This window comes from Natator depressus, chromosome 2, assembly GCF_965152275.1.
Source record: "Natator depressus isolate rNatDep1 chromosome 2, rNatDep2.hap1, whole genome shotgun sequence".
Taxonomy (NCBI): domain Eukaryota; kingdom Metazoa; phylum Chordata; order Testudines; family Cheloniidae; genus Natator; species Natator depressus.
The window spans coordinates 84,488,162-84,513,596 of NC_134235.1; the positions used below are offsets into that span (position 1 = coordinate 84,488,162).

General features: G+C 42.8%; 1 protein-coding gene across 1 annotated transcript in view; it reads left to right on the top strand.

Moving 5' to 3' along the window:
- LOC141982475 (uncharacterized) overlaps positions 1-25,435 on the top strand; it is a 98,910-nt gene that overhangs the window by 69,185 nt on the left and 4,290 nt on the right. Inside the window, exons 4-6 of the mRNA XM_074944597.1 lie at positions 10,554-10,690; positions 17,223-17,380; positions 22,926-23,038. Coding sequence (XP_074800698.1) covers positions 10,554-10,690; positions 17,223-17,380; positions 22,926-23,038 — 408 coding nt within the window. The remainder of the gene's footprint in view (positions 1-10,553; positions 10,691-17,222; positions 17,381-22,925; positions 23,039-25,435) is intronic.

Here is a 25,435-nt window from a genome sequence, read left to right on the forward strand (position 1 = left end):
TGCATTGCCCTAAGGATTTTTGTCCCAACACTGATTTCAGTTTCTGAAGTAGAACACTCCTTTAGCAGGTTAGCCCTGATTTATAAAAAACAAAGCTGCCTCTGATCTACCATGGGCAAAGATTGCATATTGACCTTAGTGATGCTATCAACACTGTGCAGTCTTGCAAGGAGCCTAAATTATGGTAGTGTCATAAATAGGTTTGCTTAAAAAAAAGACAATCATAATATAGATATGAATGGGGTCAATTCTGAGCCTGGGTTATCTATTTATTAATCAAAGATAAATCAGCACAATACAGAGAGGGTATACATTACCAATCTCTGGGAAACAGTCCTGCAGCATCTAGTCTGTCCCAAAATGATTACAGAAACTGTCTGTTTTATCCTCTGCTTGTTTATAACAGATGGAAAATCCCCAAATTCCACTGTATTAGCACAACTCTTTCATCCTTTTTCTTGTCTAGTTCCATACATGTTTTACAAGACATAGAGGTATCTGTACCAACCTAAACCAATACAGATAATTATCCATTTCTTGCAGATGGTGCATATCTCACAAGCCTCACCAGAGCATACATCTTAGTTTCTGACAGATTGCACACATACAAAGAAAAGAGCTAAATATACAAAAACAGAGATCGCAACCGTTCAGTTACTAGTACTTTTCCATAATAAATTTAAGCATGAGTCCAGAGTACAGCACTGTACCGCACCAGCACTATAGTTTCATAGGCAGTAGCTTTCCACTTCACTTTTGGTCTAGCCCACAGAGCGGTATGGTTCAGTTCAGCCAACAATGATGTGATGTGTCTTTTATGATAATAAATCAGCTTTAAAGTTTTCAGTAGTATTCTTCGCAAACACTTTCATCTCCATGGTAATTTTTGGAAGGGTGGGAAGACCTCAGTTTCTGATTTTGCCCTGGGAACCCTGAAAACCTCAGTGTGGTCCAGAGGGAAAGAGATAAAAATTAATCTCCACATACTAAAGTCTGTTTGTGGAGGGTGCAGGGGTATGGGCAATATAATGGAAAAATGCCTGAACTGTTCCCAGCTGAGATCTCCCAGCTAGAGGGGTGATCATTTGTAAAGACTGTGACAGAATGTCTGATGTTGGTATGCTGGGTCCCACACTTTTCTTGGCGGGAGGGGTTAGGGCACCACCCCTTGCCCCTGCTCTTGGGGCCCCAAGGGCCCTGCTAGTGGCCAGGGTGGATAGTAGAGGAGGGAAGTGGGGAAGGGAGGGGTGGGATTTGCTTCTTACTCTGAGTCCCAGCCCCTCTCAACCCCTGTGGGTTTCTTACCCTCTACCCCCTGGGTAGGGTTACCCTCGGTCCTTGATGCTGGGGGAGGGTCTCCCTTCCTCCTGTTCTCGGGTCTTTCAATTCTCAGCAACATACCTCCAAATTCCAGTTCTCTCTCCTTCATCACTCCACACTGTCTGTCTGAAGCAGAGTTTTTAAAATTAGGTTCCTGACAGGGCCTTAATTGGCTACAGGTGCTCCAATTAACCTGTAGTAATGTTCCCTAGTCTACAGGGAACCACGCCTTAATTAGCAGAAGGCTTATATATCTCCCCTCTACCACTGCTCCCTGGCTCTGCTGTATCACAACCTCTCTGCCCCCCGTCCCCCCGGCTCAACACCACAAGGTTGGGCTACTTGGGACGAGAGACAGTATTGTCATGACAGGCCGTCCGTATTGCCGTGTTGGCTTCCAGCTCTATGCTGTATCCAGAAGTGGAAAGGTTGTAGAGATGGGAACCATCTAGTCACTTGTGCATTCCTCTCCTTGTTTGTGTGCATCCATTGAAGTGGGGCATGGTACGTCACAAAGGTGAATCACCACCCCAGTAGGTAGTACCCTAGAGTCTTCATGGCCCATTTAACTGCTAGGCATTCCTTTTCTACTATGGCATACTGTTGCTCCCTGGGCAGGAGCTTCTGGCTGAGGTAAAGGATCGGGTGCTCTTCATCTCCCACCATCTGTGAAAGTCCTACCTCTGAGGCGTCTGTCTGTAGAATGAATTCCTTCTTGAAATCTGGGGCTATGAGCACTGGATGACTGCAAAGGGCTGTCCCTCAGGTCTCTGAAAGCTTCTTCCACTGCCTCAGTCCACTTAACTATCTCCAGGCCTCAAGCTCTTATCAGGTCCGTCAGAGGCCCTGGCCTCATGGTGAAGTGAGGGGTGAAATGACGATAGTACTCCACTATCCGCAAAAACACTCTGACTTACTTCTTGTGGATTGGTCGGGGCCATTTCTGTATTGCCTCCACTTTGGTCCATTGGGGTTTTGCCAGGCCCCTTCTGACTACGTATCCGAGGTATCTGGCCTCGGCTAGCCCTATGGCACATCTGTCTAACAGCATTTAGTACTGCTTCCACTTTCCCAAGGTGCATCTCCCAGTCAGGGCTATGGATTACTACATCATCTAAATAGGCAGCAGCATACTTGGCATGGGGTCGAAGTAATCTGTCCATCAACTGTTGGAAAGTTGCAGGGGCTCCATGGAGCCCAAAAGGGAGGACAGTATATTGGAAGAGGCCATCCGGTGTAGAGAAGGTGATTTTTTTCCTTGGCATCCTCAGCCAGGGGGATCTGCCAGTAGCCTTTTGTCAAGTCCAAGGTTGTCAAGTATTGGACCATGCCTAACTTATTCACCAGCTCATCAATACATGGTGTCAGATAGGCATCGAATCGGGATACCTCGTTTAACTTTTGGAAGTCATTACAAAAACCTCAAGGTGCTGTCAGGCTTGGGGCCCAAGACAATAGGGCTCGACCACTGGCTGTGCGATTCCCTGAGTTCCAACATCTTCCTTATTTCTGCCCTAATTTCTTCTCTTTTGGCCTCTGGTACGTGATCTGGTTTTATTGTCACCCTTGCTCTGGGACAGGTGATGATGTGGTGTTGGATCAGCATCATATGGCCTGATTGTGTGGAGAACACATCTTGGTTCCACTGGATCATCTTGATGACCTCTGTTTGTTGTTCTGGGGCTAATTTGGGGGATAACCTTACCTGCCGTTGTGGGCCATCTGCCTGGGGTGAAGCTGGCAGGACAGCCAGGCACGTCTCCTGATCAAGCCAGGGTTTCAGTAAGTTGACATGGTAGATCTGCTCTGGCCTTCGGCGGTCTGGCTGCTTCACCTTATAATTCACCTCTCCAACGGCTTCCACAATCTCATAGGGTCCATGCCAGCTGACCAGGAGCTTGCTTTTTGTTGTTGGTACCAGCACCAGCACCCATTCTCCTGGTTGAAATTTCTGTGTTTTTGCCTGACAGTTGTAGTAGGTTTGCTGGGCCTCTTGTGCTTTCTTCAAATGCTCTCCTACTATGGGGGTCATTTGGGTTATTTGTTTTCTCATCTGAGCCACATGTGCAATGACGTTCTTCCCTGGGTTGGGTTGTTCCTCCCATTCCTCCTTCGCGATGTCTAATATGCCATATGGATGGCGTCCGTACAGTAGCTCAAAGAGGGAGAATCCAGTATATGTCTGGGGAACTTCTTGTACTGCAAACATCAGGTACGGTAGCAGGGTATTCCAGTCTTTTCCGTCTTGGACCGTCTTTCGGATCATGAGTGTGCGGTTAAATCACTCAACCAGACCATCTGTTTGGGGATGATAGACCGAGGTCTGCAAGGCTTGGATGCAGAGCAGGGTACATAAGTCTTTCATTACTCTCAACATGAAGGGAGTCCGTTGGTCTGTCAGTATCTCCTTAGGGATGCCTACCCTAGGAAAAACCTGGACCAGTTCTTTTTCTATCACCCTGGATGTGAGGTTTCTTAGAGGAATGGCTTCAGGATACCGTGTAGCGTAGTTCAGGATGATGAGTATGTTTCGGTGGCCCCAGGCCGATCTTTCTAGTGGGCCCACTAGATCCATGGCTATCCTTTCAAAAGGGACTTCAATTACAGGCAAGGGTACCAACGGGGCTCTTAACTGAGGTCGGGGGTTATGCAGCTGGCACTCTGGGCAGGAGGCGCAATAGTGCTGGACTTCTGCCCATACTCCCGGCCAGTAGAACCTTCTTAGGACTCTATCCAGGGTCCTGTTTGCTCCTAAGTGTCCCCCAAACAGATGACTGTGAGCTAACTCTAATAGTGCCCCTGTGTGCTTCCGTGGCACCAAGAGCTGTTCCTACTCCTTCCCCCTGTACTGGCACTACCCGGTACAACAGATCCTGCTTGATTATATAGTATGGCCCTGGGCCTTTGGTTTTCTCTTCTACTGGCGCACCATTTACCTCTACCACCTCCTTCCTCACATTCACATACAGTGGGTTATAGGCTTCATCCTGCCCAAAACACTCGCGTGCAGGACCGATCTGGCCTGAATCTATTGGATTGGTCTTCCCTCCATCCCTTGGGGTGCTTCCGCTCATACTGGGGGCCGTCTCTGGGTCTCCACTCATCCGTGCTATCTTGTGGTTTCCCTGACAGGGTCACCTACCAATGAGGGCTGCTCTCTGGTTTTCTGCCAAAATCCTGGTTCCTAATCTTTTATCTGCCCTCCTTTCCCATCTAGATTTCTGGGACTTCCCATGGATGAAAATAACTCTGGGGAAAACCCAGCAAAAATTGGGGCAGGGCCATCCATAGGTGCCTCGATCTCTACCTGGGGTCTACTGCCTTCCCCTAACTTGATGGGGGGGAGCAGGCTCTCAAAACCCAGGGAAGTCCCTGCCAATTAAGGCTGGGTAGGGGAGCTTGGGGACCACCCCTGCAGTCACCTTGGTACTGTTCCCCTGGATCTCAATCCATATTGGATTGTTGGGTAGAAATTTACTGTGACATGGACACATATCACTCCGGTGCTCTTGGCCCAGCTCAGTTGGTCTTGCCCCACTAACTTCCCTGAAACCAGTGTAACCGTACTCCCAGAGTCCACCAAAGCTATGGTCTGGATGCCATTAATCTTTACCAGCCTGGTGTACTCACGTGGAGCCATCGCGATCCCCATCAGGCTGATTAGGCCACGTTGGTCCCTGTGATCTCCCAGATTACATTGCATGGGCTCCTCCCTGTTGGAGCACTGGGCTGCTATATGCCCCAACTCCCCACACTTGTAACAACAATATCTCATCCCAGAGGTTGCCCTCTATCTTGAGCTCTCTGATCCACTCCACCAGCCCTCCCCACAGGATGCTCAGGTTCCTTTGGGGCCTCAGGCTGCTCCTTGGTGCTCGTTCTTTCAGCTATGGTTTTCTTGGAGTTCTCAATGATCTGGGGCCTCGGGGTTGGGACTGGAACGCCATGTTTCACGTCCTGGGGTTTTGAACAGTTCACGGGCTGCCAGTGCCTATCTATGAGGGTGACCAGTTAGTCATAGGTGGAGGGGTCATTCTGGCCTACTCAGACTCGGAGGCCCTTGTATAGCAGTCCAGCACCAGGAGCGCCATCATTTTCTCAGAGCTGAGGGCCTCCGGGCGTAACCACTTCTGGGGTAGGTAGATTAGGTCAAACAGTTGTGACCGCGGTATCTTGTCTTCACTATGCTGTCATTCATGGAGCCCATGGGCTCACAAGGCTGTCATTACCCAGACTTGGCCAAGATCTCCACCTTCATCTGGGGGGGTAATCTGCCACCTCCTCTGCAGTCATAGCATAGTAGGCCTTCTGGGCCTCCGCAAAAAAGAATGGGGCGAGGATGCCCACCCATTAGTCTTGGGGCCAGGCCTCCCTCGGAGCTGTCCTCTCGAAGGCCAGGAGGTACGTCTCCACATCATCCTCCTGGGTCATTTTCTGCAGACAGTAGCTGGCCCGTATGGTCCGTGTCGCGTCATACCCATGGCTCAGCTCTATAAGGGCCTTCACCTGGTTCACTAGGTCCTGCAGCATGGCCCAATCTTGGGTGGCCTGGGTCATCAGCAGGTGATTGGTCTCTTGCTGCAGCCACAGGGCCTCCTGTTGGGCAGCTGCCTGGACCCGGTAGCCTCCTTCTGGGCGGCGGTGGCTTGCACCAGTGCTTTGACCATGTCCTCCATCTTGGGGATGGGGTGGTACTGACCCACCCTGGGTTATGTTCATGGTGTGGAAATCCCGCCCCTGACACCACATGTGGCAAAATGGTCAATGTTAGTATGGTGGGTCCTGCACTTTTCTTGGTAGGGGGGCTAGAACACCCCCCTTTGCTCCTGCTCTTGGGGCCCCGAGGGCCCCGCTAGTGGCTCAGGAAGGTGGTAGAGGAGGGAAGAGGTCTGGGTTTCCTCCTCACTCTGAGCCCTAGCCCCTCTCAACCCCGTGGGTTTCTTACCCTCTTCCCCCTGGGTAGGGTTACCCTCGGTCCTTGACACTGGGGGAGGGAGTCTCCCTGCTCTGCTGAGGTAGGGTCTCCCTTCCTCTGGTTCTCAGGTCTTTCAGTTCTCAGCAAAACACTTCCAAACTCAAGTCCTCTCTCCTTCCTTGCTCCATACTGTCTGCCTGAAGCAGGAGGGTTTTATTAGGTACCTGATGGCATTAATTGGCTACAGGTGCTCCAGTTAACCTGTAGTAACCTTCCCTTGTCTACAGTTAACCATGCCTTAATTAACCTAGGGCTTATATTAGGGCTGTCGATTAATCGCAGTTAACTCACACAATTAACTCAAAAAAATTAACTGTGATTAAAAAAATTTAACCATGATTAATTGCACTGTTAAACAATAGAATACCAATTGAAATTTATTAAATATTTTTGGATGTTTTTCTACATTTTCAAATATATTTATTTCTATTACAACACAGAATACAAAGTGTACAGTGCTCACTTTATATTATTTTTATTACAAATATTTGCATTGTAAAAATGATAAACAAAAGAAATAGTATTTTTCAATTTACCACTGCAAGTACTGTAGTGCAATCTCTTCATCGTGAAAGTGTTACTTACAAATGTAGGGTTTTTTTGTTACATAACTGCACTCAAAAACAAAACAATGTAAAACTTTAGAGCCTACAAGTCCACTCAGTCCTACTTCTTGTTCAGCCAATTGCAAAGACAAAACAGTTTGTTTACATTTATGGGAGATACTGCTGACTGTTTATTTACAATTTCATGTGCAAATGAGAACAGGCGTTCACATGGCACTTTTGTAGCTGGCATTGCAAGGTATTTACATGCCAGATATGCTAAACATTCATATGCCCCTTCATGCTTTGGCTACCATTCCAGAAGACATGTTTCCATGCTGATGATGCACGTTAAAAAAAAAAGTGTTAATTAAATTTGTAACTGAACTCCTTGGGGGGAGAATTGTATGTCTCCTGTTCTGTTTTACCCACATTCTGCCATATATTTTATCTTACAGTAGTCTCAGATTATGACCCAGCACATGTTCGTTTTAAGAACACTTTCATGGTGTTCTTAAAAAGAAGGTACCAATGTGAGATTTCTAAAGAGAGCTCCAGCACTCAAACCAAGGTTTAAGACTTTGAAGTGCCTTCCAAAATCTGAGAGGGATGAGGTGTGGATCATGCTTTCAGAAGTCTTAAAAAAGCGGCACTCAGATGCGAAACCTACAGAACCCGAACCACCAAAAAAGAAAATCAATCTTCTGCTCGTGACATCTGACTCCGATGATGAAAATGAACATGCCTCAGTCTGCTCTGCTTTCGATCGTTATCAAGCAGAACCCATCATCAGCATGGGCACGTCTTCTGGAATGGTGGTTGAAGCATAAAAGGACATATCAATCTTTAGCACATCCAGCATGTGAATATCTTGCAATGCCGGCTACAACAATGCCGTGTGAATGCCTGTTCTCACTTTCAGGTGACATTGTAAACAAGACGTGGGCAGCATTATCTCCTGCAAATTGTAACCAAACTTGTTTGTCTGAGCAACTGGCTGAATGAGAAGTAGGACTGAGTGGATTTGTAGGTTCTAAAGTTTTACATTGTTTTATTTTTGAATGCAGTTATTTTTTGTACATAATTCTACATTAGTAAGTTCAACTTTCATTATAAAGAGATTGCACTACAGTGCTTGTAATCAAAAACAAATATAAAATGAGCACTGTATGCTTTGTATTCTGTGTTCTAAATGAAATCAATATATTTGAAAATGTAGAAAACATTAAGAAGTATTTAAATAAATGGTATTCTATTATTGTTTGAGTGCGATTAATCATGTTTAATTTTTTTAATCGCTTGACAGCCCTAGCTTATATATCTCCCCTCTCCCACTGCTCTCTGGCCTTGCTGTATCACAAGACACAGGCCAAAGCTGTGCACATCATTTGTGCATGAGCTTATACAATCAGGGATCCTCTTCTACAAAGCAATACATGAATTCAGCTTTGGTGTAATGCATGCAGTTACCTGCCTGTGTGCTTTTTTAGGTGTCTATATGAAAATTCACCTCTCTTGCACTTTATTTTCATGCTGTTTTATTTATGACTCATTTATATTACTGCTTTTTAAAAATGTATTATTTGACCGTGTTCTTATTGGAGTGTTATTTTTTAACTGAGTTTGATTGGCGTAATCTCTGGAGGTGATCGTGAGGCAGGAGAAAGGTCTCCATATAACTTTCTGTGGCCCCTAAAACTGACTGGTCATGTGCGGCCCTTGAATGGGTAAACAAAAGTGCAGAAGGGATATAAAGAACTTCCTTTTCCCCCATCCATCTGTATACTTGCATAATTACTGTCTCCTGAACAGAAGTTCTCCTTACTAGTATCCTTAGGGATTATCCAGCCATAAGAACCTGGGGCCAACCTACCATCCTTCCTCCCTCTGGACCAGATAAGTGCAGAAGATATCTCATATTGCTGTGTGAAGAGAAGCTCCAGAAGGCTTTCTATCAACAGGAGGCAATTAGGTCTCTACCATCCCAAACTAGACTAATTGAGCCTTGCGGTTTGCTTGTCGTTACTTTTGATTAAAAAAACAAGAATAGGTTAATAAAAATCAGCTTTCAGTATGACTTTGCGTTGGAAAGGTTGCTGATGATGTTGGGGAGATATTGTTATTGAGTGAGACTGGACACTCTCATTGAGGAGGAAAGCTCTGAAATTTTTTGATGGTGCTTCCCCACATCATTCTGGCAGTGGGGAGAGGTTTGAAGTCTATTTCATAATGCACATGGGTCTGCACCAGAAAATGGCATCATAATTAGCTTCTTTGAGAGTCTCCTAGAGATTGGAATTGAATGGGCAGAAAGATTTATCTACTCTTTCATCTCAAGAATATTCTTGAAACACATTGTTTGGATGATGGGAAGGAATCTTGCATGACTCCCACCTACTCTTGCCCTCTTATGTGGAGTGAGGGCTTTGGTACACAGGGCTGTTTGACACTGCACACCACTGAAGCTCTCTTTGAAGAAAAAACCATTCCCTTGTAAATATTCTGATTTTTTTATTGATATTTTTGCAAATGTGCCAGAAGTGATGGTCCAGTTTAAGATACCTTTAGTCATGACAAGCGGTACCAGACTGTAGGAATGGTTCCAAAGATGTCATTGAAAGGGTGGCAGAAGGTGGCCATAAAATTGTAATTCAAGTGGTTCAATATTTTTTCATACTTTCAAACTAAGTTGTCTTTAGTTGTATCTCAAGATGTTCAGTACATTACATTACACCCATCACCAAAATTAACATTTTGGCCAGTAACTAAACTGTACAATAAGTATGCCAAGCTTTTCTACTATCCAAGAGTAAAGTGGAATCCTTACAAATTCTCTCTCTCTCATACACATGCACATGCGAATTACAAATTGGATTCATATGGAAATTTAAATATCTACAAAGAGTTTTGTTATAAGAAGATTCCATTATGTGCTAAATTTCCTGTGTACTAGAATTCCCTTTTCTTTTTTCTCATTCATTTTTCTTATTCCTAACCCTTATCAAAAGAATTCCCTCACTTTTCATTGAGTCACTTACATTAAGATACAAATAGACCCAGAAGAGCTAAAAATTGCCCATGCAGCTCTACAAAATGCTATCTCAAGGAACAATACATTTAGTCAGATGAACTATTTTGTTTGCTGTTACAGTTTCCTTTTGGGAAGAGACATCAATTTCATCTGTGATCAAACTTGTAATCAGAAAATGGCATAAAATTAATTATGGAAATGCTATTCAATTTCCACAGTCTATTAACAACTGACAACTGCATGATGATCACATTAATATTTTCACAGAACTTGTGACTTTATACCAGCACACTTAAGGTCAAATTCAGAGCTGTTGTAAAGTCCATGGAATTAGCACCTACTTACACCCGTTCTGAATTTAGTTCAGAGGATTTTAAAGGAAAGTAGTTTGACCTTTGAATTTATTTTGATATACAAATTCTACTGTTACACCTGTGCAACTTCATTGAAGTTAATGGGCTGGACAAATATATTTGAAGACAGAATTTTGCCCTTTGAGTGACATGATGCATTTACTTGAGATTTTGAGCTGTACGTTCATGCTTTCTAAAACCGGAGAAACCTGGCTGCCTTAATCTGCATTAAACTGAAGGCTACAGTTTTATGGAAATTCTTACAGCAAGCCATAAGCCTTTTTTAAATGTAAAATGATGTTTTCTCCTTTTTATTTGTTGCATTGCAGATTTTGGACAAAATTGAAGATGTCCAGGAGCTAATATTCACTAAAGAACCTGACTTGTTGAGAGCTCTAATTCCTGTTCAAACAATGCATCTCACCATCATTGTAGCTCATCTGAGAACAGAAGAAGAAGTGAAAAAGTAAGAATTCTTTAAAATAAATAAATGCAAGGCTAACTTTTAAGATGATGTATACAGCACTGTAGCTGTGAATAACTACTTTTACCAGGGCCGAAAAAAGCTTTTCTTTTTCTGCTTTTTTTAAATTGTATCTGACTTGCTAGCTTATTGAATGCATAGCCAAGAGCTTCCTACATGAACTTCAGGTGCAGTGACTTTAGAGTTTGACATTTTGAAATTAATGATAGTTAATATGCACTGTCATCAAGTGGTGGAAAGTGAGCAGCATGGGTATTAACTGTGTTATTGCTTTTCTATAGAGTTAAAAGAAGGAAGAATGTAAACTTATCTGTACAGAAAAGTTCATGGAAGTTATGTAGCAACCACAGAATTTTGAAAAGGGGTGCCTACTTGTGGTAACTGGAAAGCCTTAGCAACTGGGATATCTTAGTATTCTATAAAACATTGAAGAGAGAGGAGAAAAAAAATTGAAACATGGGTGGTGCAGCTTGATAGGGAGCTATATATTGACTAGCTGTAAGACCGCTTTGAATATGCATTGTTGGGGAAACTAACTAATTGTAGGTTAAAAGCTGTGGGGGAAGGCTTCCAGGTATCTAAGGCCTAGCTGAAAGACTTCAGCATAGTGGAAGTAGGAACGGGACTAAAAGGGTGTCCTTACCTGTGTGCCTGCTGAAGGAAGCCAAGGTTAATGACTCCAACCTGAGGATGAGGGCTTTGACATGACTAGCTCATATGAACTTGAAGATGTTAAACAGGGTCTACATCGGTATAAAGATTGATTTTCAGTCTAGTTGAGCTAACTTTATTGGAAGAAAACCAATCTTTTGTTCCTGAGAACCTGTTGCCATGTTCTGGGGTGCAATCCAGACCAGTGACAGATTGTATTGCTGCCTGCTCTCTAATCCTCAGGACCTCAAAATGTTGTGCTGCTGTGACTCTCTTCTCTTGACACAGGCAGTATCCTGAGTGGCTGTGTGCTATGCAGCCCTGGTTCACCTCCCTGACCACAGCAGCCTGCCTACAACACAACAGACCCCTCTCTAATCTCTATTATCCAGTGAACTTATGCAGGGGTGAATTTACGCATACTTCCAGGCCTGAATTTCCTCCCAAATCATCTGTCCTGGAGTGAATAGCCTTCTCTTGGAGCACTCAGAGGAATAATGAGGATTTGTTTGCTCCTTTTAAAGAAACAAAAGCACATCACAACTTATTACATTAACTGGGGTAAATACACCCTTCCTTCAAGTACAGCACTGAATTGGTATATTGTAAAAATATAATAAGTTTATTAACAAAAAGACCTGGGTTAAATGATACCAAGCACGAGGAATAAAGCTAGGAAGGGTTACAAACAAACAAAAGTAAAATATGCTTTCTAGAGTCTAAGATGTAACTTTACCTTGAGCAAAGGCTGTAGCTTGTTGTTTCCTTATCAATCTTTGATTCCGAGATAATTCAACCCCCTTGTTTGAAGGACCCATCTTTCTCAGCTTGGAACAGCTCTGGCTTCTGTCTAGTAATGGATGCCAAGTTGGCTTCTCCTCTCTCTCTCTCTCGTTACATCTTCCTAAACTTCATGAGTCTGAGGACAAAACAGTATGGCTTCATGCTGTTCTCCTCTTCCTGTGGTCTTCCCGTCCCCCTGTTGATTTGTATGTAAATGGGTCTTCCACTGTTTTTGGTCACATCTTGCTTAATTTCATGAAAGACAGGTAGATAGCTGCCTTCCCTCCTGTCCTGGAGAAAACCTGTTTTTCCCTGTGTCTGGTCACAGACTTTAAAGCATAATATCATTAAGTATTCATACGTCCTCATACAGTGTTCACACATATATTTCACAATGATGTTAATCACCAGTGTGTCATTAGCTTTCAGAAAAGACCTTACTTGATACATTTTTATAATACAGAAATATTTTATACAATCAGTTGATTCAATTGCTTATCATTTAAGGTTCAGTCCCCCTGTCTTTATAGCTCAGATGAAGTTCCTCTGTCCTGCTGGGAAGTAGATGCCATGCTGCCTTCTCCCAACTTAATAGCTTTCTTTACTATCCATCATTGTCACCGCCTGATGACAATCAAACCAATACATATTCCTTTGTCTAGGGCAGACGGTGCTTACTGCATTGCTTGCCAAGGACATTTTGAGAACATAATTCTAGCACTTATTCACAACTCTTTGTACCCACCCTTTGTACCCACCCATACATCATGCAAGAATATTAATTATCAATGACTTATTAGTTTTCTAATGACATGTTAGATGTCATCTTTTAGATACAGATAATAACAGCAATGTGTTAAGTGTAGTCTGTCAGGCCTGATGCATTAAGGCCTGATGACACACAGCAGTGAATCACAAATGGGTTTCTGTGTCATACTCATCCTTTTTGCCTGTTTAGATAGAGCCTTGTAGACTTTTTATCTATTCCCAAGATGAATCAGACCTGAAATGACACCATACATCTATTTGTCTGAAATGGGCATTTCTATTGGTATTGCTTTTTTGTGAGGCTGGGAGAAGAGATGTGAATGCTCCTGTGAGTTCATTTGGCAAGGGAACAGATTATGCAGTGTATTTCAGTTATAAATTCTCCAAGAGAATAAAAGGGTGGTGGAAAAGGTAATCAAAATATGAATCAGACATTTACAGAAGTGATTGGAGCTAAGTAGTACTAATGAACTTTAGAAAAGAATGGACATGTGCCTGTAATATAAAATTAACAGGAATAGCTATTGAAAAGCATATCTTTCTTGCCAAGTTCTCTCCATCCTTTATCTTCTGTTTGTCTATAAAGATGTACTAAATAGGTCCAATTCCTACAGCAGGTATTCTGCACTAGTCACATGAAAGACCATTTCATTTGGTCTTAATTAATAGAGGTCTATAAAATCAGGACTGGTGTGTAGAAAGTAAATTAGGAAATTTTATTTACTCCTCATAACGCAAGAACTAGGGGTCACGAAATTAAATTAATAGACAGCAGGTTAAAACAAACAAAAGGAAGTATTTCTTCACACAACTCACAAGTCAACCTGTGGACCTCTTTGCCAAGACTATAACGGTTCAAAAAAGAACTAGATAAATTCATGGAGGATAGGTCCATCACTGGCTATTAGCCAGGATGGACAGGGATGGTGTCCCTACCCTCTGTTTACCAGAAGCTGGGAATGGGTGACAGGGAATGGATCACTTGATGATTACCTGTTCTGTTCATTCACTCTGAAGCACCTGGCATTGGTCATTGTCAGAAGACAGGATATTGGGCTAGATGGGCCTTTGGTCTCATGCAGTATGGCCATTCTTATGTTCTTATTTGCTAGGTTTACTATCTTACTCCTCATGCCAACAATATATTTGAAGAAGCAAACCCAGCCCTTGGGAGAGGAAATGTTTTGCTCTGTTGTAAAAATCGCTCTAGCACATCCCATTATATTGCTAGCTTGGAGGACAGTAGCATCTGATTTGAAGAATGGGTCACTGCAGTGCTCGTGGTTGCTGATGAGGGTGCAGAATCTTCTTCAAAGGGCTCTTGCTGCTCCCCTGTACAAGATCTGCAGAGTCCTAATGAGCCATAAAGAAGCAGCTTTTATGCCACTATAAATGGAAAAATAGGCTTCATATAATATTGAAGACTGTTTGTCCACAATATGGATTAGTAGCTGTTGGGATTTATAAAATAATACTTAAGTGGCTTTATATAGGTACAGAAAATGCATTCCTAATGGGATTAGTGTTCACAACTCCTACACACAACATACAGTGGATTGCACAGCCTGTCCTAGCTTTGTATAACATTACTTTACTAATTTTTTATGCAACAAAATCAAATTTGTTGGCATGTAATTTGCATAGGGTGTAGTGATCCATAACATTAAATGGGGTTATAATAAGTCACAGTAAACAATAGTTAAATGTCCCTAAACCGCTGTGATGTAAGTACATAATGCTTTATCTTGGCTGACACACCAGGAATTGAACCAGGGACCGCCCGAGCTAAAAGCATGATTTTCTATAGTTTGAGTTCGAGCCAGGTTTTATAGCTGGTGGCTCTAATAGAATCACATCTGCACAGAGAAAGGAATTTTTAACACACACTGATCCAGTGGTTTACATCTAACTTACGGAAATTTCCTCAAAATAAAATAAAAAGCCTATTATTTTAAAAGATGCATCATCTAGACTGTGTATTAGTTTCTCAGTGCATTAAGACCCTGATTTCACAAGGTACTTTTAGGCATATGCCAAACTTTAAGCATGTGAGTAATCTAATTTTGATTAGGGTGACCAGACGTCCTGTTTTTAAAGGGACAGTCCGTATTTAAGCCCTCCTGTAGGTGTCCCGACTTTTTCTTAAAAATGGGCAAATTGTCCCATATTTTCTGTCTCCCGCTCCCAGCAGGGACCCCCACCGTCCTCCTCCTGGACAGCACTGTCTGCGAGGTGTGGTGGCTGGTGAGTACGGGCAGGTGCCAGGTGGCAGCTGGTAATATGTCGCCTCTGCTGCCCACCCATCAGCCCTTTGCGAGCTCCCCCTCTTGCTGTCCTCTCCCTCTTTTGCCCTTTCACCCTCCCCCCCAGCCCTGCTGCTCCTCCATATCCCCCCGGCGGGGCGTGTCCCACTCCCAGCACTGTGCAGAGAACCAGCCCCTGGTTGGAGCGCTCAGCTCACCAACAGCGTGGCTGGCAGGCTCTTTCCTTCCCCCACTGCCTCTGGCTGGGCCAGGAACCTGGAAAAGCTCAAGACCCTCCATCCCAGGACGCTGGCCATAAGGAGCCAAGCCCTGCATGTGCCAAAGCCCCATGCAGCGCTGGCACGGGGAAGCCTCTTCACCCCTCAGCTAAGCTCTGGAGTGGCGAGGGGGGGGAGGAGTTGGGGAGGAAGCAATTTCCAGCCTGTTTGCGCCCCAACCCTGCAGGCTCCACAGCAACCCCCAAGGCGGGGTCTTAGCACCCTCTTCACCCCCCAACCTCCTGCCCTAGGTCCTGCCCCCCAGGGAGTGCAGGGCTGCTCCGTACCCTAGGCACCCTTGCCCACTGAGCCACCTCTCTGGTGGGGTTCGCTGAAGCCCCTGCAGTCAGGCTTCCTGGGCCCTGGTGCACAATGCATCCTTAAGGCTTAACCCCTTCCTCCCCGTGCTGTAGCTGGGGAACAGGATGCGGCTGGGTTATGCTGGTGGCCAGCAGTAGCCTGGAGGTGTTAGCTGCCTTTTGACATTGTGTGGGCAGGAAAGGACAAGCTGCTTCCAGCCACAGGGGAGTGAGGGAGGGGGGAAGAGATGAGCTCTGCAAAGACACAGGCCAAGTCATCCCTTCCCCCCATCCCCTGCGGTTGGAAGGAGCTCCTGTCCCTTCCCTCTCACAAAGTGTCAAAGGGCTGCTGCTGGCCACATTCTGGTGTGAACCCTGGCAGAAATCGGGGAGGGGGGAGGAGGGGTATGTGGATCCTTTGCCCCTCCCCCCCACACTTGTTGCCTCAGGAAGACACGGTGCCAGGTGCCAGGAGAGGAGGGTCCGTCCTGGAGGCCCAGCCAGGCGTGGAGGGCGGAGAGCGCCGGGCAGGGAGACTCGGGTTGGTCAGTCACCCCCTCCATGTAAGAGAGGTGTATGGGAGTGTGTGTGTGTCACCCCTCCCTGTGTGAACCCTGCAGCCTTGAAGAGAAGAAGGTAAATAAAAAGAATCCAACTACGCAGTATTTCCTTTTAACAGGGGCTCAGTCAGCCTGATGTTAATGTGAATGTTTGTAGTGCATAGTTCTGATTGATTGCCATTGAACTCGCTTGAACACAAGTAATTTTACCAGATGTCCTGTATTCAGCATAGGGAAATATGGTCACCCTAACTTGGATGGAGCTACTAGTGCATAGTTAGGTATGTGCTTGCTGAATCAGTAAAGGCATAAAGGTGGGGCGTAAAGCTCCCACGTTTACACTGACCTGACATTGCAGCAACTTTAAGAATGCTTTTCTGGATTTGTAATGTATTGGATCAATGATCCAATAAATGCACTTCATTTGAGATAATGGATTTGTTTTGATTTAACAAACGAACGAAAGAAAGAAAACAGACTAACGCAAACCTGTGTAACAGTATGGATCTACCTTCACACCACAAAAAATCCAAGTTTGTTATTTTGTGGGTGTTTCAGCTCTTGAGCAGAAGTTTAGCGGATGTTTTGCATATTAATGACTTGATCACTATGAAGCCTTAGCAACAATGTCAGGCAATTTTTTTTAATGGATCAGTCAGTACATACTTGAAGAAGTCATTTATTCTCTAATGAATCATGGGGTACATAAACCACTTGCACATCTTCTAGTTGTAATCAAAGGGATTATATCCAAATTTACAGTGAAAATACACTGTGCTTTCATGCCTTGTGCAACACTGCAGAATGACCTTCCTGCCCCAAAACAATGTATCACAACAATCCATCATATCACCAATTTCAGACCCTCCAGATGATTATTTAGCTGTCGTGTGATCTACCTTTTTGAGTGTGGATTTTATTTATTTTTTAAGGGCTGTTGTGGCACTGGAGCAGAGCAAAGCGAAAGTGGAAGCCATTTTGCAGGGTAAACTCTTTAACATGACATTTCAAGGGATTGGGCAATTTAACAACCAAGTGATATATGTGAAAATGTCAGAGGATGAACAGCAAATGTTAAGCAGAATTGCAGGTGAGTATCTGAACAGATTTACCGTTTGTGTAAAATAAGTGTTGTTTGAGATGGTTTTTTAGGCTGTTTTAAATGATCAAGGTGGCTGTGACGTCGGTGCTTCATGTTTCTTCAGAAGGTGGGTGGAGAAATGTACCCTACAGCGGCATTTTTGGAATATCTAGACTGCATAGAAACTGATGGGTGGATAGACTGAGTTCTATGAAGTTCAGTAATATGGGAAAACTGAGTCACAGAAATGTTCACTTTTCAAGGTCGCAGAGCAGGGAATGGAAGATAGTTCTCCTGGCTATTGCGACTTTTGGATCACTCTGCTCTTTTATGTGTGGGTCTTTAAGATATGACCTTATGAATGGCGGTCCTATCCACTCTAATAGACCTTAAACATCGCATGACATTTTCTTTTTAAGAGTGGATGTGTGCCTCAGTGGCGTGTACCAACATTTCCTTTCCAAGTTGTGCAGCATGCTTGTAACAGTTGTTCACCTGTTTGCTACCGTCCATTGGGTGGCTGTATTTCAGTGGCTGTGTACGAGTGGAGTTTGTAAAGCACTTTAGGATGCAGGTGCTTTAGAAGTATAATATAATATTCATAATAGTAATTTGTTCAACAGCATATTGTATATGATGTACACAGTTGTAAAGTCCAGCCACAAGGAAGTTTGTGTGGAAGGTTGGTTTTTTAATGAGAGTATCCAGTTTTGAGAGCTCATTCTTAATCTTTTCCTGTTTGCTGTAGAGGATGTTGATCAGGTGATTCCGCAGTTTCTTTGAGAGTGTGTGGCACAAGCTGTCAGCATAGTCTGTATATATAAATCTCCCCACTGTATTTTCCACTGAATGCATCCGATGAAGTGAGCTGTAGCTCACGAAAGCTTATGCTCAAATAAATTTGTTAGTCTCTAAGATGCCACAAGTCCTCCTTTTCTTTTTATGGAGATGCCTGTATCTCTTAAGCAGACCTGTCTGCTTCTCTATCTCTATGCAGCTCTGCTGAATGAAATTAGCCACTTTACTTTCTATTACCTTTTGCCTGAGTCTGTAGTCTTCATTTTCCTTGTTTATCTACATCCATAGCAGAGGATAATTTTGGACCAAACCAGCTGTGCTTTTGTTAAAAATATTCTGACACTGTCCTCACTCATTTGGATTAGAATTTCAACAAATTTCACCATATCCAAACTGTTTCTTTTTTGATGAGCTTCTGGCTCATTTGTCTGTGACAAAATTATTCTGATTGGGGTTAAATGAATCCTCATCATGTGCCCCTTTTACTTAATCATCCACCAATCTGGGCACCATCTAAATTAATGCTCCTTTACTTCCTTGGAGCACATAGCATATGCTTGAAAACCTACTGAAAAAGGGACTGCATATATTGTTCTGTGCAGCGTCCTCCTAACTTGCGTGCCCTTCTGGTCTGTTTTAGATGAATACATGGGTATCCGGGAGAGGACTACCTGCAGTGAAATCCTGTGTACTAGTCTGTTCTTTCCCGTCTTTATTCAAAGGAATGACTAGCTCTCTGATCCTGAGTCCTTCAAAATACAAAAGCCAAAAATAAGTATTCCAAAAATGGTCTACTCCCTCTTCCATCAGTTGTCCAGAAGGGCAGTCAGTTCTTTGACTGCCTTTTCCTTGTCCAGATGCTGTTCTTGATTTCCCCCCTAAAACCGTAAAGTTTTTTTTTGCAGTCAGTATTATTTTTAGTGCCAATCAGTCCTGCTATATAAGACCAACCTCCAGCATATAACTCTAGTACAAGCAAAAATATGCTAAATTTGGTCTGCTCCACACGTAAATGTTTTGTGTACCTTCCCCCTTTTAATGATGGTAAGATTGTAATGGCTTTTAGAATTACTAAAATATTGGGCTTACAGGCTCCCATACGTACTCCCTGCCTGGGTAACTGAGTACTTTCAGAGATTCTGGAAACTTGGCACCTAGTCCCAGCAATATGACCCCTCCCTCCACCCCCTAGAGAAGAGAATAATTTTGATTGCAAACCCCAGGCATGTGCTTTCAGTGCTTGATTTTTTAAATATCTGATTGCACATTGATTTCCTGAAATACTTCAAAATTGTCCGACGATGAGACAACCTGCCAGTTTTTGTACTGTTCACTCAGTTACCAGTGCTCTTGCTACTGAGAAAATAAGAGATTTAATATTCCATATTTTTTATTCTCCTTTATCCACAATTTTGATCATCTTCTTGCATATAATGAGCCTTAAAAATATGCATCAAAATATCCTCTTTCAAAAGTATCTGAATAAATGCCTTCCAAGTTGGTTAGATTACTCTGACATAGAACAATTGGTCTGTAGAGATGAAAAACAACATCTTTACTTCATTGCATGGTCACACTTGTTTAAAAAAAATATATTGCCTTTGGGTGTGGTCAGGCTGCATGAGGGAAAACCAGCTCTGTGGGAATGATTATACAAACAAAGTTCAAACGACTTATTACCAGCTATATCTGCTTCAGTGTGCCCTTATTGACTCTGCATGTCTTTGTCAAGAATGTTTTCACTGGAGCTGGTCAATGTTTTTGAAATTTGAACTTTCAATGCAATTTTCATTGGAATTCCAACGTATAGAACCTGCTCTTATTCTAATATGCTGGAGCTGGTCTCTAGGGAGGCATTACTCTGTCTCCTGACATGAAATTTGATGCCCTAAAATCTGTAATCATAGACCTCTGGCTCTGTTAAGGAAATTTTAATCATTGGTACTTGTTCTGTCCACACTATACAAGTAATCTGTAATATTTGAGAGTGAAACTATCAAAATTAATTGGCAATAAATTAGAAAGTGCTCGTTTTTGTCAAGAGTAAGCCACTACTTAAACAAGTTATAATTTTCTTCCATGCATCAAGGGAATATAAAATTGAGTGGAGCTAAATTTCTGTAATTACTGACTCCTTCAAAGTAGGTTAAGTGGAGTTGTCTAAATTTGCCAGAAACCTTCTTTGGAGTATTCCCCAGAAGTGGAATCCACAGGTGCTTTAAGTCACACTTTTAAATTGTATCTTGAGCTGGGGAAATTCAGCTTTAGAGTGACTTACAGGTGATCGATTTGGTGTTAGCCCTGGGTGGCGGGGCTCTGGGCTGTCAGCTGCTAGGCACTGACAGTTGGAACAGTCAATAGAGAGGTTGACGCAGTGTCAGTGTAAACAAAGTACATCGACCTATGCACTACGCCTCTTGCGGAGGAGGAGGAGGCTGGTGTAGTGGGCAGCTTACATCAGTGGGAGTAATACTGTAGTATAGATGCTTACAGAGTTAGATCGATGTAAGGCAGCTTATGTCAACCTAACTCTGTAGCATAGCCCAGGCCTCAGTCTCAATACCTGGTCATTCAGTCATTGACCTTTATGATGAAACTAGCAACAGGGTGATCAGTAGATGTAGACACACAAAACCCAACCCATAAGCCACCAAATTGCCATAGTATTGACTTTCAGGTCAGTAGAAATGCCAAGGTGAAAGGACTGGTATTGGTTTTTGGTTGAATAGTGGAGGAAACTATTTACAAACGTTCACAAATTGCATTTCAGTTTGGGCATGTTTCTTGTTCTCAGGTTCACTTCCATCTTGAGAATAGGTTTTGTTCCTATGAATGTTTGGAGAGGGGCTTCAGTGAGCATGATTCTGCATATTCTCCTACACTAGTGTGTGTTCACACTGGAAGTGCTTGCCCACTCCACTCCTTTTATGGTTTGTGAGTAAAAGTGTGAAGAGGCAAAGGGAGACTAAGCAGTGAGATAAACTTGTGTTTTTATAAGAATGAAATTAAATACTGATCGGCACTAGTGAGGAGGAGGGGAGGAAAGAGTATTAATGGGGAATGCTTGAGATGTAGCACAAAGAGCAGCCCTTTGACTGGTGACACTTGAGGTATGTTCTAACTCCAGAACATGGAGATATGTTTGCAGAGTGGCCAGATATTGACATAGGGGAGCAGTAATCAGAGAACAAATGCTTTATGTAGGATGGGACACTTTAACATATCACTTTTCAAAGCCCGAAGCCAGAGACTTGATACTAACATTTAATCAAATGAGATGCATAAGGGCATGGGGAAGCTCCTGTTTTGCAAGCAGTATCTGGGACACAGATGACTGCTAAACTGTTTGGGGATGGTGGTGAACAAAGATGGAGATGGAAAATGGGAGATGGGTGAATGCAATGAATGCACTTGTCAGACATGTGAAGTCCTGTTATATAGCACAGAATACTTAAAGATCCACATTCTGCACTTAGCCAGAGCCCTGGCACTGAAGCAATTAATGAGAGAAAAAGATAAGGATAAGGGAGGGACTCCTGCTACACCACTGTTATTAGGTGTTGAGGCCCTGCAGGGAGCTGCATGTTCCTTCTGCTGATTTATTGGGCAGGTGTGGTTCTTCAGAGTATACCCTGAATATAAAGGAAGTGGAGATAATCCTCTGGCAGGAGATGAGATCTGGGACAGAGTGGTCCCGAGGGAAAGAAACCTTAAAATCAACTCAGCTTGAGGAAGAGGCTGAGGCTGGAGTTCATTTAGTGTTATTTTGGAATTTTGTTAATAAAACCACACTAGATTCCACATAATTCCCTAGCAGTTTTGCTTATTTTTTTTGCCCAGGAAGCATATGTGCTTTCTGCCAAATCTATTTAATTGACATTGTTTAATTGACAAATCTGACGTTAATTATGGAGCCCCATTCAATCTATTTAATGTGAGAATAAAACATTATTTTTAATTAGATGCCCTCATGCCTATTTGTCCTTACCTATTTAAGAGGTTATTTACAAAGGAATCAAAGCAGTTGTGACTCTCCCTTCTCCAAAAGGTTTTCTTTGAGTTCTGAGAAGACATGTAGACATGTAGCCAAAAGCAAAATCACCTTTCAGTGGAAACATTAGCAATGCTTTTCTCATTAGCAAAGCAGTTCAGAACCAAATAACTTCACCAAACAGTAGGAAACATGAGCATTTCATATCACTGAGCAGTCATCAGCCATAAAAGGGTATATATGGAGTATAAGGGTATAAAGGAATTGACTTTTCTTTAATGCACTGTTCCAACTCTAATACGTACATCAGATTCACCACTCTTTTTTGCCACTATGGGTAATCTGCCAATTTCTGCCCCGCCTCCCCTATTTCAAGTTTATATCTCACCCTCTTGCTCTGCATGGGAGTGTGGGTAACCTTCCACCTCATTGTTTTCTCCACTTGAAGCTGCTGGTATTGTATACTGTTTCTTGTGGGGTTGACATACGCACACACATCCTCAAACTCTGACTATGGGAAGGCTGTGCAAAGAGAAGAATCTCATTTCCAATCTCTTGAATTTGGGGGAAGTTTGGCTCCAGAGCTAAGCTTTGTATCTCAGGCCCATTTCTAGTTTTACATTTCACTTTTATTTTGAATGTTGAAACAAATGAAGAAATGTAAACCATGGCAGTTTGGCTAGTCATGGCCGTATGTAGTGTTTCGTTTTAGAAAATGATAGTTTTTGACGATCTCTCCTGTCTCTTCACTCACTTGTTTACCAGAAGCTGTGGAGGGATCTTTCAGTGAAATGGGTCTCGATATTACAGGGAGTAAGGACTTCAAACCACACCTTACATTTCTGAAGCTATCCAAAGCACCTGCATTGAGAAGGAAGGTAATTAAATTAATTTAAATTCTTCCCATTAGGCTTCGTTTTAAAGCTTCTCCTGAAGAGGTTTTTAATGACTCCTCTGCAAAAAAATAGTCTTCATTGTAACTCCTGAAATGCATAATTTCTTAGATCTGACTATGCTGTTTTGCAGACTGGCCAAAATGGAGTAGTAATGGATGCATTTATGTTCATATCCAACTGAGAGAGACAGAGTGTGTCCTTCCTTCATTGTGTAAGCTTGTAGTTTGCAGAAGGTATAGTTGGCTTTTGTTGCCATGGCCAATATCACTGTTTAACTGCATCCATACCAACAGGATGGCTTTTTAACAACATTTGTCTGGAACAAGAGTAATGTCCTATTGAAGCCAGACTGCTGGTTTCTTTTACAATATAAATATATGATATGCCGATCTAACCTTTACTGCAACATGACATGGGATTTGGCTGTTTTTATTACTTACAATTAAAGTGAAAAATAACTCTGTGATTAGTTTATTCTTTCCCCAGTAGAATATTGTCCTGCTAGTTCCCAGGAATAGTTCTCACATTTCTGAGGTCACTATAATCCCAAACTAATACACTAAAAGTACATGCACGAAGAAAACAGAAAAAGCTATAATAGCAGAAGGAAGTGACTTTGTATTTGTGTGCATCAGGTATGTCAGATTGACTTGATGTTTGCCTTTTGGGTATGAAATACAATCCAGGCTAGATAGAAAATATCAGAAGTTAGTGCTTGTCATAAATATAAAGGGAAGGGTAAACCCCTTCAAAAATCCCTCCTGGCCAGAGGAAAAATCCTCTCACCTGTAAAGGGTTAAGAAGCTAAAGGTAACCTCGCTGGCACCTGACCAAAATGACCAATGAGGAGACAAGATACTTTCAAAAGCTGGGAGGAGGGAGAAAAACAAAGGGTCTGTTTCTGTCTGTACGCTGCTTTTGCTGGGGACAGAACAGGAATGGAGTCTTAGAACTTTTAGTAAGTAATCTAGCTAGGTATGTGTTAGATTATGATTTCTTTAAATGGCTGAGAAAAGAGCTGTGCTAAATAGAATGACTATTCCTGTCTGTGTGTCTTTTTTGTAACTTACGTTTTTGCCTGGAGGGATTCTCTATGTTTTGAATCTAATTACCCTGTAAGGTATCTACCATCCTGATTTTACAGGGGTGATTCCTTTACTTCTATTAAAAGTCTTCTTGTAAGAAAACGGAATGCTTTTTCATTGTTCTAAGATCCAAGGGTTTGGGTCTGTGGTCACCTATGCAAATTGGTGAGGATTTTTACCAAACCTTCCCCAGGAAGTGGGGTGCAAGGGTTGGGAGGATTTTGGGGGGAAAGACGTGTCCAAACTATGTTTCCCAGTAAACCCAGATAAAGGTTGGTGGTGGCAGTGGAAATCCAAGGGCAAAGGGTAAAATTAATTTGTACCTTGGGGAAGTTTTAACCTAAGCTGGTAAAAGTAAGCTTAGGAGGTTTTCATACAGGTCCCCACATCTGTACCCTAGAGTTCAGAGTGGGGAAGGAACCTTGACAGAGCTGATGGTTCTGTGCTGGAAATCTTGGTTTTTTAATTGTCTATGGGGAGTTATACAAATACAGGCACTATCTATGTCTAATACAAAAGAAAAATAGAATGTATGTGTAGTCATTAGAATTGACTTCTGTCTCAAAACTATGACATTTGCTTAGCAGTACCTTTAGCTTTAAAATAAAGAAACGGGTTCTAACGAATATATGCGTCATTGTAAAGGGTTAGTGTGCAGTAACTTAGCACAGCATACAATATTCTTTTCTACATAGTTGTCATCTTTTGAGCAGGAATTTCTCAAGTTTTTTTGAAAAGTCTACTAGAAATAGGCCTTTAATTTGGCAGTTGTGAACAGTAGAGTGTCCATCTGTGTTTTAAAGTTCGACTCTGGCATTCCTGTAGTAATGCATTTTTTTCTGTCTGCAAGGTTATTGTAGGAAGAATGTTTTGAAAGCCAGTTAAGGGTCTAATCCCCTGAAGTGCCGAGAATTTCTGAGAAGAATTGAAGGTGTTCAGCATGTTGTAGGACATGTCTAAGGCCCTGATCCTATAATCTGATCTTATAATATGGATGGTCCCTTGTTCAGGGTCTGATTAAGACATAGTCACAATATGTCTGTGCTTTAAGGTCGTAGCTTCTCACAGGCTGAGATCAGAATTTCAGATTTCATTTATAAAAATGTTCCTGGCCTGATGGATTCAAAGAAAAGCTTGATAACTGCTGCCCATCTGAATCTGCAAATAGCCTTAAATGCAATAGCTCCAAGAGGTGTGAACTGCCCCATTCACCATAACTCTGAAACCATGACACCATGGCCTGGCCATGGGGACGCCATGTGGGGTATACCTAGGACCTAAGATTGCCTCAGTT